The 17,570-nt window shown below is 40.3% G+C and overlaps 1 protein-coding gene across 1 annotated transcript in view; it reads left to right on the top strand.

Moving 5' to 3' along the window:
* The window catches only part of LOC124601186 (translin-associated protein X), a 52,369-nt gene extending 45,924 nt beyond the window's left edge, over positions 1-6,445 (top strand). The window contains exons 3-4 of the mRNA XM_047136223.1: positions 908-1,041; positions 5,725-6,445. Of these exons, the coding sequence (XP_046992179.1) occupies positions 908-1,041; positions 5,725-6,287 (697 nt within the window). The 3' untranslated portion in view covers positions 6,288-6,445. The remainder of the gene's footprint in view (positions 1-907; positions 1,042-5,724) is intronic.
* Positions 6,446-17,570: the final 11,125 nt, after the last annotated feature.

Raw genomic sequence — 17,570 nt, 5'->3', positions numbered from 1 at the left:
CCCTAGAACTTAGAACTACTTAAACCTAACTAACCTAAGGACATCACACACACCCATGCCCGAGGCAGGATTCGAACCTGCGACCGTAGCAGTCCCGCGGTTCCGGACTGCAGCGCCAGAACCGCTAGACCACCGCGGCCGGCGCCAACATTAGGGCACTGCATGTCTGTGTCAAGGATGATTTGGCACTTTGGAAGCCTGGCACATACAAAATCCCTTGTCAGAATGGGAAGGCTTACATCAGCCAGTCAATTCACACAGTTCAGAACAGATGGGTGGAACATTGATGTCACATGAGGCTACAACAGCCTGAAAAATTGGTTGAAGTGTTGCCAGTATGCCCCCCCCCCCCTTTTTTTAGTAGTCTTTGTAAGGAAGAATATTGAAATTGGCTTGTCAGACAACTTGATTAACAGAGACAAAGGTTTTCCTATTAGCAGTGCATAGAGCCCTGTACTATCTCGCCTCAAAATACAAAATTCTATGGTGTGACTGTCCTGACTGTTTGAGGATAGGCTCTGACTACAATACATCATTGGTGCTGGTGTTCAATTATAGGTGATGCCGCAAGCCCCAGTCTTCAAGGCGGCAACTGTGGTGGGCAGAGCATGGGGCTTGTAAGGTACCAGGGCCTGTATAGGCTGACAGTTTCCAACCTTGTCATCAGTTTTCAGCAGGACTCAGCAGCAGCAGCAGCAGCAGCAGCAGCATCTCTCCTAAAGATGGCTGACATGTTGATCACAGACGTATTGCATCATGTTGAATTTAGGCTCTGGCAACAAACCTGACTGAATTACTAAGAATTATTATGCTGGGAAAGCCTACAAGATCACATATGTATAGTTGTGGCTTCTTGTTCATAATTAATTTTCTAGTGCAGCTAATTGTTATATTGTTATCATTTTAGAGAGAGCAAGAAACAGTCTGTTCTTCAGGAAGCAGAAACACGATTGCGCCAGCTGGAGGTAACACAGTTCAAAGCAATTGCCAAGCAGTTGTTGGGAGAAGACCCGTATCAGTTTCTTCGAGCATACACGGCAGGTGAGAATAATTAAATTCTGTCATTGCATGTCTGCTGTGTGGCTGTTTGAGTAGGCATACTTGATATTTGATGCTATATAATGGGTTTTTACTAGCTGGGTAGGTGGGAGCAGTTTCTTCAGTATATGGATTTGTATCATATGAGGACTGGCTGATGGCTAATGGAAAAATACCATTATTATTAAATGTTGAGATTCCAATTTGACTTACTAATCAAAAATTACTTGGATGTGCATTTCTGGTAGACTCTAGAGGCACATGCTGCTAAGGTTTCTAATTTTTTCAGGAGTATATTCTTCAAAGTAAGGAAGGTGGTCATTCTTTGTGAAACTTTGATTCCTAGTATGTAGCAGGGTAAGGGCCTTGTTATTTGCAGTGTCTACGTCATCAGTTACTGGGAGTATCTTTTACAAGAGTAAACTTGGAATTGTTGCTATCCAATTTCCATACTCTTCTCCCTCAACTATGTCACACCACTGATAATGAAGGAAAATACAGACACACTATACCAGTGGTAACAAGATTAGCTTTGATTTTTTGAATTCTTGCTACCAAGGATGATTACCCCAGTTTGAAGTCAGCATTGTGTGTGTGTGTGTGTGTGTGTGTGTGTGTGTGTGTGTGAGAGAGGGGGGGGGGGGGGAGGGGGGTTGGACTGCAAATATATGGTTCCAGAGTACCCATGCAAGAATGGGATGTCCTGTAGATACAAACTATACACATCAAAAAAAGTTTTGCATCACCCCTGTTTCCAGAATTCCTGAAGATAGACATTGACTGTGGATGTTGTATGACAGACACAGTCCCTTTGACTGTTCAGAGATGTCACTAAACCCACCCAAAGATGTAAACCTCCATGCATGAGCAACACCTATTAGACAGAGTGGGTCCGACAGCCAATCAGTTCCAGGAAGGGGTACACGGCTCGAGTTGTTTGTAATTCAGCCCTGCCTAGATAGTCAACACCACGGATCGATCACATCTGTATTGTTACTTTGTGCCAGGAAGGGCTCTCAACAAGGGAAGTGTCCAAGCATCACGAAGTGAACCAGAGCAATGTTGCTCAGATATGGAGGAGATACAAAGAGACAGGAACTGCCGATGACATGCCTTACTCAGGCCGGCCAAGGGTTACCACTGCAGTGGTTGACCACTACCTACCGATTATGGCTCGGACAAACCGTGACAGCAGTGCCACCATATTGAATACTGCTTTTTGTGCAGCCACAGGATGTCGTGTTATGACTCCAACTGTGTGCAGTAGGCTGCATAATGTGCAACTTTACTCCTGACGTTCATGGCAAGGTCTATCTTTGCAACCACGACTTCATGCAGCATGGTACAAATAGGCCCAACAACATGCCAAAAGGACTGCTCAGGATTGGCATCACGTTCTCTTCACCGATGAGTGTCATGTACGCCTTAAACCAGACAATCATCGGAGACATGTTTGGAGGCAACCCGGTCAGGCTGAACACCTTAGACACACTGTCCAGTGAGTGCAGCAAGGTGGAGGTTCCCTACTGTTTTGGGCTGGCATTATGTGGGGCCGACGTACACTGCTGGTGGTAATGGAAGGCGCCAAAATGGCTGTACAATACGTGAATGCCATCCTCCAGCCAATAGTGCAACCATATCGGCAGCATGTTGGTGAGGCATTCGTCTTCATGGACGACAATTTGCACTCCCCTCATGCACATCTTGTGAATGACTTCCTTCAGGATAATGACATCGCTCGAATAGAGTGGCCAGCATGTTCTCCAGACATGAACCCTATTGAACATGCTTGGGATAGATCGAAAGTGGCTGTTTATGCACGAATGTGACTCACCAACCACTCTGAGGGATCTACGCCGAATCGCCATTGAGGGGTGGGACAGTCTGGACCAACAGTGCCTTGATGAATTTGTGGATAGCATAACACAATAAATAGAGGCATGCATCAATTCAAGAGGACGTGCTACTGGGTATTAGAGGTACCGGTGCATACAGCAATCTGGACCACCACCTCTGAAGGTCTCGCTGTATGGTGGTACAACATGCAATATGTGGTTTTCACGAGCAATAAAAAGGGTGGAAATGATGTTTATGTTGATTTCTATTCAAGTTTTCTGTACGGGTTCCGGAACTCTTGGAACCGAGGTGATGATAAACTTTTTTTGATTTGTGTATTTGTGAAATAAGTGGCGCTATAGAGGAACCGGGACAGCTTCGGTGTGTGTGTATGTAAAAAATTTAAGTATAGTACAATCACATTATTAGTAAATGTTCTGTGTGTAAGAAATTGTGCTATTCAGACTTCCTCTTTTACGTTTCAATTGAAGATGCAGGGAGCTGACTCCAAGGACACCAGTGCGTCTCAAATAATGAAGAAATCCTCCCAACTCTCTCTTTTTAATAATAATAAATTTTAACTTTATCTGAGGGGTCTTTCACCATGTACCTACACATCCTTCAACATTTATTCATCGGATGTGCATGCAAAGACTTTTTGTTTTGTTCGGGTTTATCTTCGTTGTTTCCGTATTGTTAATATTTATGAGGAATTGTAGACGGTAATTTTGCTTCTCTTTGTATTTACAGTCAGCAGAATTAACAAGTCAGGAAAAGGAAATGCACAATAATATTTCATGTGTTTCTCATTAGATCACTTGACCAAAGTTCGAACACTAAGCAAAATATTAATGCTTGTGAAAACAGAAAATTTAAGAATGACACACTGTAATATAAAAGCACCAAATGGGGAGTACCACAGTTAGGTGAAGGTCTGTTGCAGGTATCTCCTCATTTGGAAGGGAGAGACTTAAGACTGTCCTCGGTGGCCCGTGCTCGCAGATCACATGCAGATGTGACTTTGCAACAGGGCATACACCTACTTGCGTCTTCCATAAATTACTGCACGCATGTAGAGCACATGGGAAATTGCCCAGGAGTAGAGGCACCTTTACATGGGAGGAAGTGCTTCATACCAGTTGTATGTGGTGTAGGATGATATGTACCAATGTTGCATGCTAGAGAGTGTTCCTTACCTGTTGTGTGTTGCAGAGGGTGTTTTGTACCAATATTGTGGCAGTGGGTGCTTCATGCGAATGTTACTGGCAAAAAATGGACCATTTTTTTGTGGCATAGGATGTTTCATATCAATGTCGCAAGGCAGAGTTTGTTCTTACTAATGTTGCATGACAGAGGGGGCTTCGTAACGGTGTTGCAGGCTAAAGTTGCACCCTACTGATGTTATATTGCAAAGGGTGCATTGTGCTAGTGTTGCATTGTAGAAGGTACTTATTACTGATATTACATTGTGGAGGGTACTTCTTAGTGATATTACATGTCACAGGGTGCTTCATATGATATTGCGTGACGGAGGCTGTTTCATACCAATGTTGCATAATGGAGGGTGCTTTATACCAATGTTACATGGCAGAAAGTGTTTCATACCATGTTCTGACCAATATTACGTGGCAGTGGGCATGTAATAACAATGTTGCAAGGTGCTCACTATCAGTGTTGCATGCCATAGCGGGCTTCATATTAATGTTGCGTGACAGAGGGCACTTTGTATGAATGTTGCTTGGCAGAAGGTGCATTCTACTGATGCAGCGTAATGGAAAGTGCTTCAAGCCAGTGTTGTGGGTGAAGGGTGCTTCTTACTAATATTATGTGGCAGAGTGTTTTGTAATAATACTATGCAGCAGAGGGTGCTCTGTACCAGTGTTGCACATAGGGAGCAGTTCATACCAGTGTCGCATGGCAGGAGGTGCATTGTACCTTGTTGCAGTGTGGATGGTGCTTCATACCAACTGTATGTAGCAGAGGGTACTGCATACTGATGCTGCGAGGTAGAGGATGGTCCATACCTATATTGTGTGGCAGACGGTGTTCCATACTTACTTTGGATGGTAGGGGTGCTCATACCAATATTTTGTGGCATGGTACTGATCATGCTCAGCAGATGGGTGCTCCGTAGTTACGTTACATTGAAAATGCAGAAAAAGGTCGCACAGAAAATGTAGCTTGTGCCGGATTTAAGGGGCTGACAAGTGACCATAATTTGTGGCAGACCATGCCATACTGGCTCAGCTTTTGGGTAGACTGGGTGGCTTGGTAGCTTACAGCTTCCATCATTGCCACAAGATGCCACCCCAGACACCAATTAAATATAGAACAGATAACATTTGTGGCTCCTAAAAAATTTTTGAACCACCCTTCTTAAAGTGTTTACCTTGTACAAAAGTGATGGTTTTTAATAACCTGACATTGTTCTTTGAATTTTTATAACTCTGTGCAGTAGTCCATCAACAAAACTACCACTATGCCAAACTCACTGTCCTGTCGTAGAAACTTAGTGCTACCTGTGTGAAGCCAGGGCTGGTGTGGGGTTATGTTCATGTCTCCTGTCCTTTCTGAGTAACAAAGTATTCACTTCAAAGCATTACAGGGACTTCTAATTGTACAGCTGACTCAGTTACTTCACAGATATTGTTTGAAAATATTGACATCCACATAGGAAAGCTGAACATGCATTGTAATTAAAAATAATTTGTAAGAATCTGTTATATGCAAAGTGTCATACACTATACGTATGTAGGAATGTATTTATTTTTACATTGAGGCACTCATTGTTTTCTGAACTGTCCCAGTGATATGATGCTAAGATACTACTAGTTTTTTTATCTTTTTTAGGTTTGCAGGAATATATTGAAGCTCTAACATTTTACTACTTCATTAAGATCAATGATCTGCAATGTTGGAACCATGTGCAAAGAAATTTGGTGTTCTGTAGTGATAAAGAAGCAGAAGAAACAAAAGGATGTAAAGAAAATGAAGAAAGCAAGACTGAAGACAGCTGTAATAACAAGGATAGTGCTGGTGACAGCAGTAACACTTCTCATGACAAACAAATATGTCTAGTTCCACAGACTGAATATATACTGGGGGTTGCTGATCTCACAGGAGAATTAATGCGAAAGTGCATTAATAATGTTGGACTGGGTTATATTGAAAGCTGTTTTCAGACATGTGCTTTTGTGAAGGACATTTATACGGGATTTTTGCGTATAGGAAATATGGGTCCTAAGGAATGTACAAGAAAGCTCTACACTTTACGACAAAGCTTGACCAAAATGGAGACTGCTTGTTACACAATACATGTACGGGGGTCAGAGATTCCAAAGCATATGCTCGCTGATGTTTTTAGTGGAACCCAGGATGATTTCATTCATGAAGAGGATGAAGGGTTTTACTAGATATAGAATAAATCAGACTGCCTTTGTAGTTTTCATTACAGCTGAAACCAACATTGAAATGAAACTGTCTTTTCCAAAATTGGAGAAAAAGTTTTCAGAAACCATGTCTGCCTGTATTATTTGTCTCGCAAAATAAAATCTTATATGATATTGCTTTATTTGTTTGAAAAGGAATTTTTGGAATTTTTCCATTTACGAAGACTGAAGTACTGAATATGTAGTTCTAGGCCCGCTGCAAACTTCTACTAGTGAATACATGGTGAATTTTTCTCTTGTACATAGTCTCTCCTGAAATTTAGTGTATTCACCAACTTGAACATGGATGGGTTTAAGCATTACTGTGTAGTGTATTTGCAGACCATATGGTAGCAATCTGTGTATGATAAAATATTTGCTTAGTTATGGATTATATCTGCATAAATTGTGTGTACGAATAGCGTAAGCTGTTAAGTAGTGTCATGAGTTTTTAATAGGAATATAAAATCCAAGGTGTACTTAACCAACTTAATAACCCCTGTAAATGTCCAATTATATTAATTATTGTATGTAGTTGACTTCAAAGCAAGAGAGAGCATGTAGTTTCTAGTTTAGTTGGGTCACAATTGCTACTATTAGAAATCACACTGACTCTAAAACATTTTGTCCACATTTTCCAATTAAAAGCAAATTATCAGTTTCAGATTATTGTTTATGACAATAGACTGAAAATGGGTAGCATTGAAGAGTATCTGGTATGGAATTTGAGGCTCAGAAAGTAATAAAGAATGTGAAATCATAGTATCAGGCAATCGAAACTAGAGTAGTTCTTCAGATAATTGTGCGAAAAGTATTTAGTGGAAGTATGAAATCGATACAGCTTCAGAACTTCCTATCCTCAGGCTGCATCTTTTTGACAGAACATCAGTGTGGATTATTTCACAAAGATGATTATTGTAGTTATAGAGACAAACAGGTTTCTTTATGGCAGGATACTATTAATGATGAAAATATGAGTGTTAATTGTTGACACATTGGCTGAAGAGGTGCAGACGTATTGGATAAAACACGTGGCAGCAGCTGCACAATATTTTGTTATATTCTGTCACCTAATTTCTTGTACTAAAAATAGCTACTTTAATTTTTCTGACAGAGCATCACATTTTTATATGTCAACGACTATCAGAGCTATACAAAATTTGGTTTGTGTCAAAACACTAAAAATATAATTACTGATGAAAGCTCAGTATTTTACGCAGGTAGTTCAACTCTTTAATTCTTGGATAAATTTCTACTTGAAATAAAAAAATTAAAAATCATATTTTGTAACCTATAATGCAGTGTTATAGAGTACATAAGGTTAAATCTAAGATATATATAATTGCGTATGTCACATATTTGTGAAATTAATCACTTATAATGCTCCATTCAGTAAAAGATTTCTTTTCATCATTTTGATGCTACCTTAATGGGATTTACATGATTGAAAACGAAAAAGACATGGTGGCACACATTTTAAAGAATTGTAGTGCCTCAAGAATTTCGTAGTAAATTCTAGAAACACTTGGCCTTCCACCATCTTGAACACCCGATATTTTAGGTACGAATGCAGGAGAGTGAGAACGTTTCTACCAATCCACCTGTTTGTATGTGCAGGTCAGAAGTTTGTTACGAGGGTAATCCCAAAAGTAAGGCCTCCTATTTTTTTATAAGTACACAACTCTGTTTGTGTGGCAGTTGGTCACACAGCTATGAAAAGTGCTTCACGCACTGCGTGTAAACATGTACACGCTGCGCTGAGGTGCTCAGTCTATACTTGGCAGCTGTTGAGAATGGAGCATCCTATTGGATGTTACCGCCAAGTGCCAATTGCGCACAGTTATTCGGTTTTTGAACGTAAAGGGCACTGCTGATTGAAATCCATTGCCAATTGACGGAAGTGTATGGTGAGTCGTGCATGGCTGTCAAAAATGTTCGTAAGTGGTGTAGAGAGTTTGCAGCTGGTCGGACCGAAATTCATGACGAACAAAGGGGTGGGAGTCTGTCAGTTTCTGAGGAGACAGTGTTGAAGGTTGAGCAAAGCATGCGTGAAGATCGGCGGATCACCCTGAATGATCTCTGCACTTGGTTCCTGACGTTTCCCAAAGCACTGCTCACAGAATTTTAACGGAAACATTGAACTACTGGAAGGTGTGCGTAAGATGGGTGCCAGGCTTGCTGACTGAGGACCACATGCAGCGAGTTGATGCTTCTCGCACATTTCTTCACCGCCTTGCAGCCGAACAGGACAACTTTCTGGACTCAGTTGTCACGGGTGACGAAACCTGGGCATACCACTTTACACCTGAGACCAAGCAACAATCACGCCAGTGGCGGCATCCTTCTTCGCCAAAGCCACGGAAATTCAAACAAACACAGTCTGCGTGTAAAGTCACGACAACCGTTTTTTGGGATCGGAAAGGGGTATTGTTGGTCGACTTTATGCCCACTAGGACCACAATTAATGCTGACAGGTACTGTGAGACTCTGAAAAAGCTCAACAGGCAATTCAGAACCGGAGAAAAGGAATGTTGAGCAAGGGCGTACACATTCTCCATGACAACAATCACCCACACATCGCTCGGAAAACCATTGCTCTCCTGCAAGTTTCAGTGGAACATAATCACCCACCCACCCACCCTCCCTATAGTCCTGACTTGGCGCCCAGTGACTATCACCTGTTCTCTAGGTTAAAAGAACATTTGGCTGGAAAGCGATTCAGCTCTGACAACGAGGTGAAAGAAGAGGTTCATAACTTTCTGAGCAGCATGGCGGCGAGCTGGTATGACATGGGCTGTAGCGTTGCTCTTGGGGGGGCAAAAAGAAAAAGATAATTTATTTATTTATTTATTTTTTTTTTTTAATGTCGAAAAAGTGAATATTTTGGTGGGGCACTTGGCAACAGAATTAGGGATTGATTACACTATTATAATAACATAAGTTGAGCATTAAATACCTGAATAAGAGAAACATTTCTGTGCATTTTTATATTGGTGATGTAGTCATACCCCGAACAACACCAAGAGGACCAGAAGATTCATAGACTTTAAAAGAAATGCAATACTACACAATTAAAAAAATTGGTTCAGAAATAATAGGAAAATGATAATGTTCCTTCTGCCTCATGCTGCGTTCGGCCCATCAGCGTGATCATAATTTCTGGTGATGAACTAACACAAAATAAATCTCAATTGAGTAAATGAGGAGATGGAAATCATCAAGGTTAATTTACTAAAATAAGCACACTTATCTTTAACACACTTTTTTTAATGCTACGTACCTTTTCATATTAAATTAACAATAGATGACAATTGTGGTTAAATACTTTATACATAACAGTCAAAAAGTCCTCTTGATGCTGTCTGTTTGTAATCAGTTACAAGAAACTACATGTTTTCTGATTGGCAAAATAACGATTAGCATATTCACTCAATATTTTCACATGAAATATAAAATACCGTTGCGGAATGCAGAAAATCCGTGTACACCTTTCATGGAATACAAACAGTAAAACGTGAGGCACCAATTGCATTTGTCTTGAAACAACAGAATTCTTTTTTATATCATTAATCGATACATGTACATAGAGATTTACAGGCACCGCACAAGAACGGCAAAGATAAAGACTAGTATATTCTGTGGCTGCTATGTGATGGTTCATTTCTTCTACTTTACAATTGTTCGATAACTTTAGGCCATCAGGCGTTTACTATTGAGCGTATATTAATGTTTGTTAGGCGAAAATTACTAATATTACAGGGCATACAAAAACTGCCACAGCGTCTACAAAAATGCATCAACAGAAATGGTGATTACGTCGAAAAATAGCTAAATGTTCAAGCTGTCAACTGATGTAAACCATTGTAGAAGTAAACAGGTCTATGTACTTATTAAAAAAAATAGGAGGCTTTAGTTCTGGGATTACACTCGCATTAGAAGACTGTAAGAGGGCGAGTCACTGACGATCACAAGTGTTTGCTGCCAGCGCCACAAGAGACGTGAGGAGAACTCAACGTATAATTATGTCGTATTCTTTGGTCTGTTAGTGTCTGTGATGATTGTAAAAAAAAGACTATTGAAGAGAGATTGCTATGCACATTATGTATTGGACTCGCTTGAGAATAGAGACTTTTGAATTATTTCACATCTTGGTTATGAACTAAACAAGACACGTGTATGCTATTTGAATATGTGTAAATGAGTCTAACGTGTAAGGAATAAGTTAGCTTGCAGAAGTTGTTATGTGTGAAAGTTGAAAATATAAAGTGATTGAACTGAAAAGTATTATACGAGTACAAAAATTATTTCAAGGGTAGAGAAGTATTTTAATAAATTCCCTTAACCAGCTATAGTCTTCGGAGAAGAAGCTTGTGAGAGATCGACGTAGCTGATTACCCAGAGAAGAGGATCGGCTACACACAACGTGCAAGTTAAATGAATTGAGAGATAATGTGTGCACCTTGCAACCCAATACCACACTGTCACTTGTCGTCCGAAAAATGTTAGGACGTGGCAACCTAAGTGACAGGACCTGAAGAAAATGGGAATTTTAAGAGAGAAACGGAAAGAAGATGTTAGTTGTTGCCATAGCAATCAAGCCTAACAACATAAGAGAACTGTTTCCAGTAATCATATTGAGTCTAATAAACAAATGGAAGAAAGTTGCGAGTGCAATGCTGTAAAAGACGTGAGAAAGTAATAGCAGAGAAAACTGGAGAGAAGATCTCAACTTTTTGACTAAGAAGATCGGGTGTGGAGAGTAAGCAGTCTTCACACATTTACATCGCGTTGACCAATGCAGTAACCAGCCACCGACACCGACTGCACCAGCTGCTGCTCACTGGTGCTGACTCTACATCTGCTCACCGACAACGGTGCTGAAACCGACATCCGACGCTGCCGGCGCCAGTATTGTCCACTGGTGCTGATTACATATCTGCTCACCAATGCACCTAGACCTCTACGCCAGTTGAGTGAAAAACAATAATTTTTTGGTAAAGTTGAGGGGATAAGTGAATGATAAAACTTTAAGTGTAGTTATTGTACTCAGTGGTGAATTTTCTTCAGATGATTACTAGGTCTAAGATCAATAAAATTATGGATCAAGGACAGCAACAAACTTCAGAGCCAGCCATGGCAATGACTGTAACAAAGGAAATGCCAGACTGAACTGAGGTAGCAAATTTAATAAGTTACCAAAGAATAGAGTCAAATGCTCAATTTGCAACTTTAAATGAAAAATTAGATGCAAAGAGTGCAAATTTAACCACTTTGAGACAAGAACTAAATGCTAGATTAGATGACCAGAAGGCTGATTCAGTCACTCCAATTGAAAAATTAAATGCTCAAAACGAAGCTCTAAGGAGGGAAATAGGTTTAGTACATTCTAGTTTAAATCCTCAGAGTGAAACCTTGAAGAGTCAAGCAGCGAATATAGTTCTATTGAAGACTGAATTTTATTCTTAAAATGGTAAGTACAAAATCTGAAGTTAGATATAAAGAGTGAACTCACTAGTTCTTTGAATACTCACGTTAAACATCTATTTACTGAATTTAACCAGAGACAGGATGAGCAACTTCAGGATTTAATTAAAAAAATTAGAATTTGACATAGAAGATAAATGTAACAATGTAAAAATGGAACTTGTCAAAAAATTAGGATCATTTCAAAGCATATGCAATGTTACCTTCGATGTTGAAATCGGAGGTTGCACACCTTGAAGGAGAGTTTGAGAAACAGGATAAGCTAATTCCTTTTGTCCAACCTCAAATTGCAGGTGTTAACACTCGAGTTGATACCATGGAAAGGAATTTTAAGGAGAAACTAGTGACATCAGATACTTTAAACATAAGCAATCTGGAGAAAAAAGTAGAAGAGTTGATAGACAAGAAAGTGGCCGAGGGGGTAACCCCTAACAACTTTTCTTCAGATTTAGCTTTGGAACTTAATGATACGAGGAAAGGCATAGATAGTTTATGGAAAGAATTCAAACTTATCCAGGATAAGGTAGACAAAAAACAGACTTCTTCTAACGTGGTGTTAACCAGTGAGGCAATAACTGACCTACTATGGGGAGCAAATTCAGGACTATCCAGGCAGTTTCCAAAATTTAAGTCAGATGGGGACGTACACCCAACTCATTTTCTGAAATGGTTTAACCAAGCCTTGCCCAAAAACTGGGAAGACTCAAAAAATATAGAATTCACAGTAGGGTACCTTTTAGGAGAGGCTTCAGAATGAGGCACTGTGAACATTGAAAATTTTTCGTCTTGGGCCGACTTCCAGAAAAAGTTTAAGAAGAAGTATTGGTCAGCGAGTGCCCAAGAAAAATTATCTGGTTTGTGGGACCCAAAGTATTATAAAAGTACATGGGGAACAATGAGAAGGTATTTTGACTGGCATTTGACATGGGCATAGTACTTAGATAAACCCATGGTGGAAGAAGGATTAGTTAGGATCTTAATAAGGCGATTACCTATCTGCGCTAGGAAAGATGTATTATGCAGTGGGTGGAAGACAATAGAAGAATTGTTATCCTTTGTAGATGCACTTGATGCCCTAAACAAAGACAGGAATGAGAACGTACATCAAAGTGAAAGTCAGAATTTAAGAAGAAATAACAATAGTAGTAATAGTAATCATAAGAGACATTAAGCTAATCTAGCTAGAGTACACCAGTGTAGTCGGAATAGTGGTAACGAAAGTTATCAAAAGAAACATCCACCTTCAAATATAGGCTCAGTAATGTCACAGGAATTTGTACCTAGTAACAATAGAGTACAAAGTGGAAATGTAATACCCCGGTTTGGTAACCAGCCAGTGATTACAAACAATGAGGAAAATGTTATACGATCTGGATCCAGGGCCGGAGTCCAGGTCATAGAATTACATTAGGAGGCCTAGTTTATAATAAATATGTTAGCTTTACGCATAAAATACTGACCAAAGAATGGTTGTTGCTAGAAGAACCTAGCTTAACTACCGTTAATCCACGACCAGTTATAGTAGGAAAGTTAGAACATTTTGAAGTCAACATATTTATTGATTCTGCCAGTGAAGTGTCACTTATTTCTAGTGGTTTCTTTACTACATTATGAATAAACATAACTTACCGCTATTACTGGTAACAAGAGTGTACATAGTAGGCATTACTGGAACCGAAAGTAAAGTTGTGAAACATGAGACCTAGGTGAACTGCATAATTGAGAATGTCTCATTTCATCAGACACTTTTAGTAGGGGGAAAATATCAAGAGATGTGTTGCTTGGCATAGACAGGCTACCAAAATTTAACATCATATTGAATGTTGAGGAAAATTTTCTTTATTTTGGAATAGTGACGGACCACTATAATAGTAAACAAATAACTGAGAATCAGCGGTTACGATTAACAACAACAGCACAATTGTCACCAGAGATTGCAAACGTAAGTCATGCATCACACCGAGCTGACTCATGAAACAAAGTAAATGAATCCCCAAATGTTAACCAACGACCAAAAATTGGAATTATCTAAATTTCTATTGGAATATTAAATGGAATTTTCTGATAGTCCATGTAGTATTAGTGACTATGTATGTAAATTTAAGATCAAAGATAATACTCCTGCATTTTTGTGTAGATCCTATCTGATACCGGTAAGTCTGAAAGAAGTGGTTAAGGAAGAAATAGATAAGATGATTGAAAATAAAATATTAGAACATAGTATGAGTGTTATGAATAACTCTTTAGTAGTGGTAAAAAAGGCTACAGGAGGTGTGCGGTTAGTGCTGGACGTGCGCACTTTGAATAAGCATATAGAGACGGAACAAGAAAGACCAATTAACATCGATAAATTACTTTCCAAATTTGAGAAAGCACAGTATTTTAGCACGATGGACCTGACTGTGGGTATTGGGAAATTCAGTTACATCCTGATCGAAAAATTCAGTTACATCCTGATTGAAAGAAGTATACAGCATTTCTATTTGATGGGACATCATATCATTTTAATGTGTTACCGTTTAGACTAAATATCTTGGTATCTGTGTTTATACGTGCACTGGACGAGGCGTTAGGAAGGGAATTGTTAAGAAAGTTAATAATATATGTGGATAATATTTTTATAATCTCTGCTACATGGGAGGAACATTGTGAAACCTTAAGGAAAACCTTGAAAAAATTTTAAGGAAAAGGGTATTACAGTAAAATTATCTAAATCACATTTTACAAGGCAAGAGCTCAAGTTTTTAGGGCATGTTGTACAAGTACAGGGAATTAAACCTGATCCAGAATGTATAAAGGCCATTAAAGAGTGTCCACCCCCTAGAAACAGAAGACAATTGAAGGGATTTATTGGAATGGCCGGATATTATAGATGATATACACAAAGTCAAGAGCTTCTAACACTTCCGTGGACGACAAGAGACAGTGCGGTGTTGGGTTGCATGACTCACATGTCTCTACCAGTTGACTTACACATTGTGCGTGCAGCTGATCCTCTTCTTTGGGTTATCAGCTACGTTGCTCTCACAATTTAATTCATCTCCGAAGACTGCATCAGGTTTAGGGGAATATTATTAACCAGCTCTATATTCTTGAAATAAATTATGTACTCGTAGAGGTTTGTCAGTTCAACAATAATATATTTTCAACTCTCATCCCAAAGTAACAATTATACTGTACTAACTCCAGCAAGCCAACTAGTTCCCAGACAAGTGTCAGAATCTACTAAACATTCATACAGTTACATATGTTCTGCCTTATGCGGAGCCAAGTCATAAAGTAAAGATTTCTATATAACACAAGCTTCATCTGTCTCTGTAACAATACTCATGACACAACACACCAAGGAACATTATTCAAACACTCTTTGACTTTTTGATATAACTCCCAAGGCACTGCCACTCGTCTGACACAGCTCCTGGCTCCTCATGACAGCTGTCCTTCCTGCACACACAGAGATGTGGTGCAGTAAAAAGGCTTTCTCACCTTTGTCATTAAAATATTGGGTGTTCAATGCGGTTGAGAGCCGAGTGTTTCTAGAATTTATCCTGAAATTCTCGAAGCCCTACATATCCCTCCCCTTAGCTTGAACATGCGATATTTTACACATATTCATCATGTACATTAATATCTATCACAACACTAATTTATATATATATATAAACACTGATGATGACCGAGCGAGGTGGTGCAGTGGTTAGCACACTGGACTCGCATTCGGGACGACGACGGTTCAATCCCGTCTCCGGCCATCCTGATTTGGGTTTTCCGTGATTTCCCTAAATCGTTTCAGGCAAATGCCGGGATGGTTCCTTTGAAAGGCCACGGCCAATTTCCTTCCCAATCCTTACCTAACCCGAGCTTGCGCTCCGTCTCTAATGACCTCGTTGTCGACGGGACGTTAAACACTAACCACCACCACCACCACTGATGATGTGACTTACCGAACGAAAGTGCTGGCAGGTCGATAGACACACAAACATACACATGAAATTCAAGCTTTCGCAACAAACTGTTGCCTCATCAGGAAAGAGGGAAGGAGAGGGAAAGACGAAAGGATGTGGGTTTTAAGGGAGAGGGTAAGAAGTCATTCCAATCCCGGGAGCGGAAAGACTTACCCTAGGGGGAAAAAGGGGTATACACTCGCACACACACACATATCCATCCGCACGTACACAGACACAAGCAGACATTTGTAAAGGCAAAGAGTTTGGGCAGAGATGTCAGTCGAGGCGGAAGTAAAGAGGCAAAGATGTTGTTGAAAGACAGGTGAGGTATGAGCGGTGGCAACTTGAAATTAGCGGAGGTTGAGGCCTGGCGGATAACGAGAAGAGAGGATATACTGAAGGGCAAGTTCCCATCTCCGGAGATCTGACAGGTTGGTGTTAGTGGGAAGTATCCAGATAACCCGGACGGTGCAACACTGTGCCAAGATGTGCTGGCCGTGCACCAAGGCATGTTTAGCCACAGGGTGATCCTCATTACCAACAAACACTGTCTGCCTGTGTCCATTCATGTGACTGGACAGTTTGTTGCTGGTCATTCCCACATAGAAAGCTTCACAGTGTAGGCAGGTCAGTTGGTAAATCACGTGGGTGCTTTCACACGTGGCTCTGCCTTTGATCGTGTACGCCTTCCGGGTTACAGGACTGGAGTAGGTGGTGGTGGGAGGGTGCATGGGACAGGTTTTGCACCGGGGGAGGTTACAAGGGTAGGAGCCAGAGGGTAGGGAAGGTGGTTTGGGGATTTCATAGGGATGAACGAAGAGGTTACGAAGGTTAGGTGGATGGCGGAAAGACACTCTTGGTGGAGTGGGGAGGATTTCATGAAGGACGAATCTCATTCCAGGGCAGGATCTGAGGAGGTGATAGGGGGCAGAGCAAAACTGTCATATATCAGCCATACAATATGTGCATCTACCCAGATGTGCATAGGTCTTTATTCCCCTACATCTCTTGGCAGTTCTGACATCGCTTTAGGTTTCTAATCCATAATTTTCATGTTTGTGTTTAACTGTAATATTGTGTGTATGTCAATGTGTGTTCATGCAGCCAGATTCTTCGGCCCACTTATTTGAAGTAAGTTGAAGGTTATAGGAAACCACGGAGAATGAGAAGGACTTCAGCAATAGAAGTGTATGCATATGGAAAGAGAGAAAGATAGACCGGTACTCAGATGAGAATTAAGAAAGGAAAAAGTAGAAATGGTTGCTAAGATCGAAGAAGTGAAAGAATATAGGCCCAAAGACAGGAAAACCCTTCCCACGCCTCCTTCACCAGGATCCCTACTTCGCCAGTACTTGAGTGAGAAGCTGAAGGAGGTATGATGTTAAATGTCTCCTGCAGAAAAAACATTCTCACGTTCACCTTTGAAGTCCCAGAAGAAAGAATCTTAGCAACCTCCATGGAACGGAAAATGGTGAAGAATCAGTCAGGGTTGTCTGAAAGGTGTAGTGTTAGATATGCTTGTACCTACTCTACCCACCCCTTTCAAAATGGATATAAAACCTCCCTGTCTACATCACATCTCATCAAAAGGTATAAAACATTTTGTATTAAGTATAAAATTATGTATCATATTATCACAAATATATAATTCTTCGTGCTATAGTGTATCTTCCATCATCATAAACAATCTGGAGAAGGGATTATTCTCCAAGAATGGCTTAGGCCAGAATAAGGCTAACTCTACACTGGTTGGCTAGGCAAAAATATGACCTAACTATATGTGGATGGGGGGGAGACTGGCTGGTTAGGGAAAAGTATGACCTAACTATATGTGGAC

Source organism: Schistocerca americana, chromosome 1 (genome assembly GCF_021461395.2).
Source record: "Schistocerca americana isolate TAMUIC-IGC-003095 chromosome 1, iqSchAmer2.1, whole genome shotgun sequence".
Taxonomy (NCBI): domain Eukaryota; kingdom Metazoa; phylum Arthropoda; class Insecta; order Orthoptera; family Acrididae; genus Schistocerca; species Schistocerca americana.
Note: the sequence above shows the minus strand (reverse complement) of the source record. Positions and strands in the feature narration are given on the sequence as shown.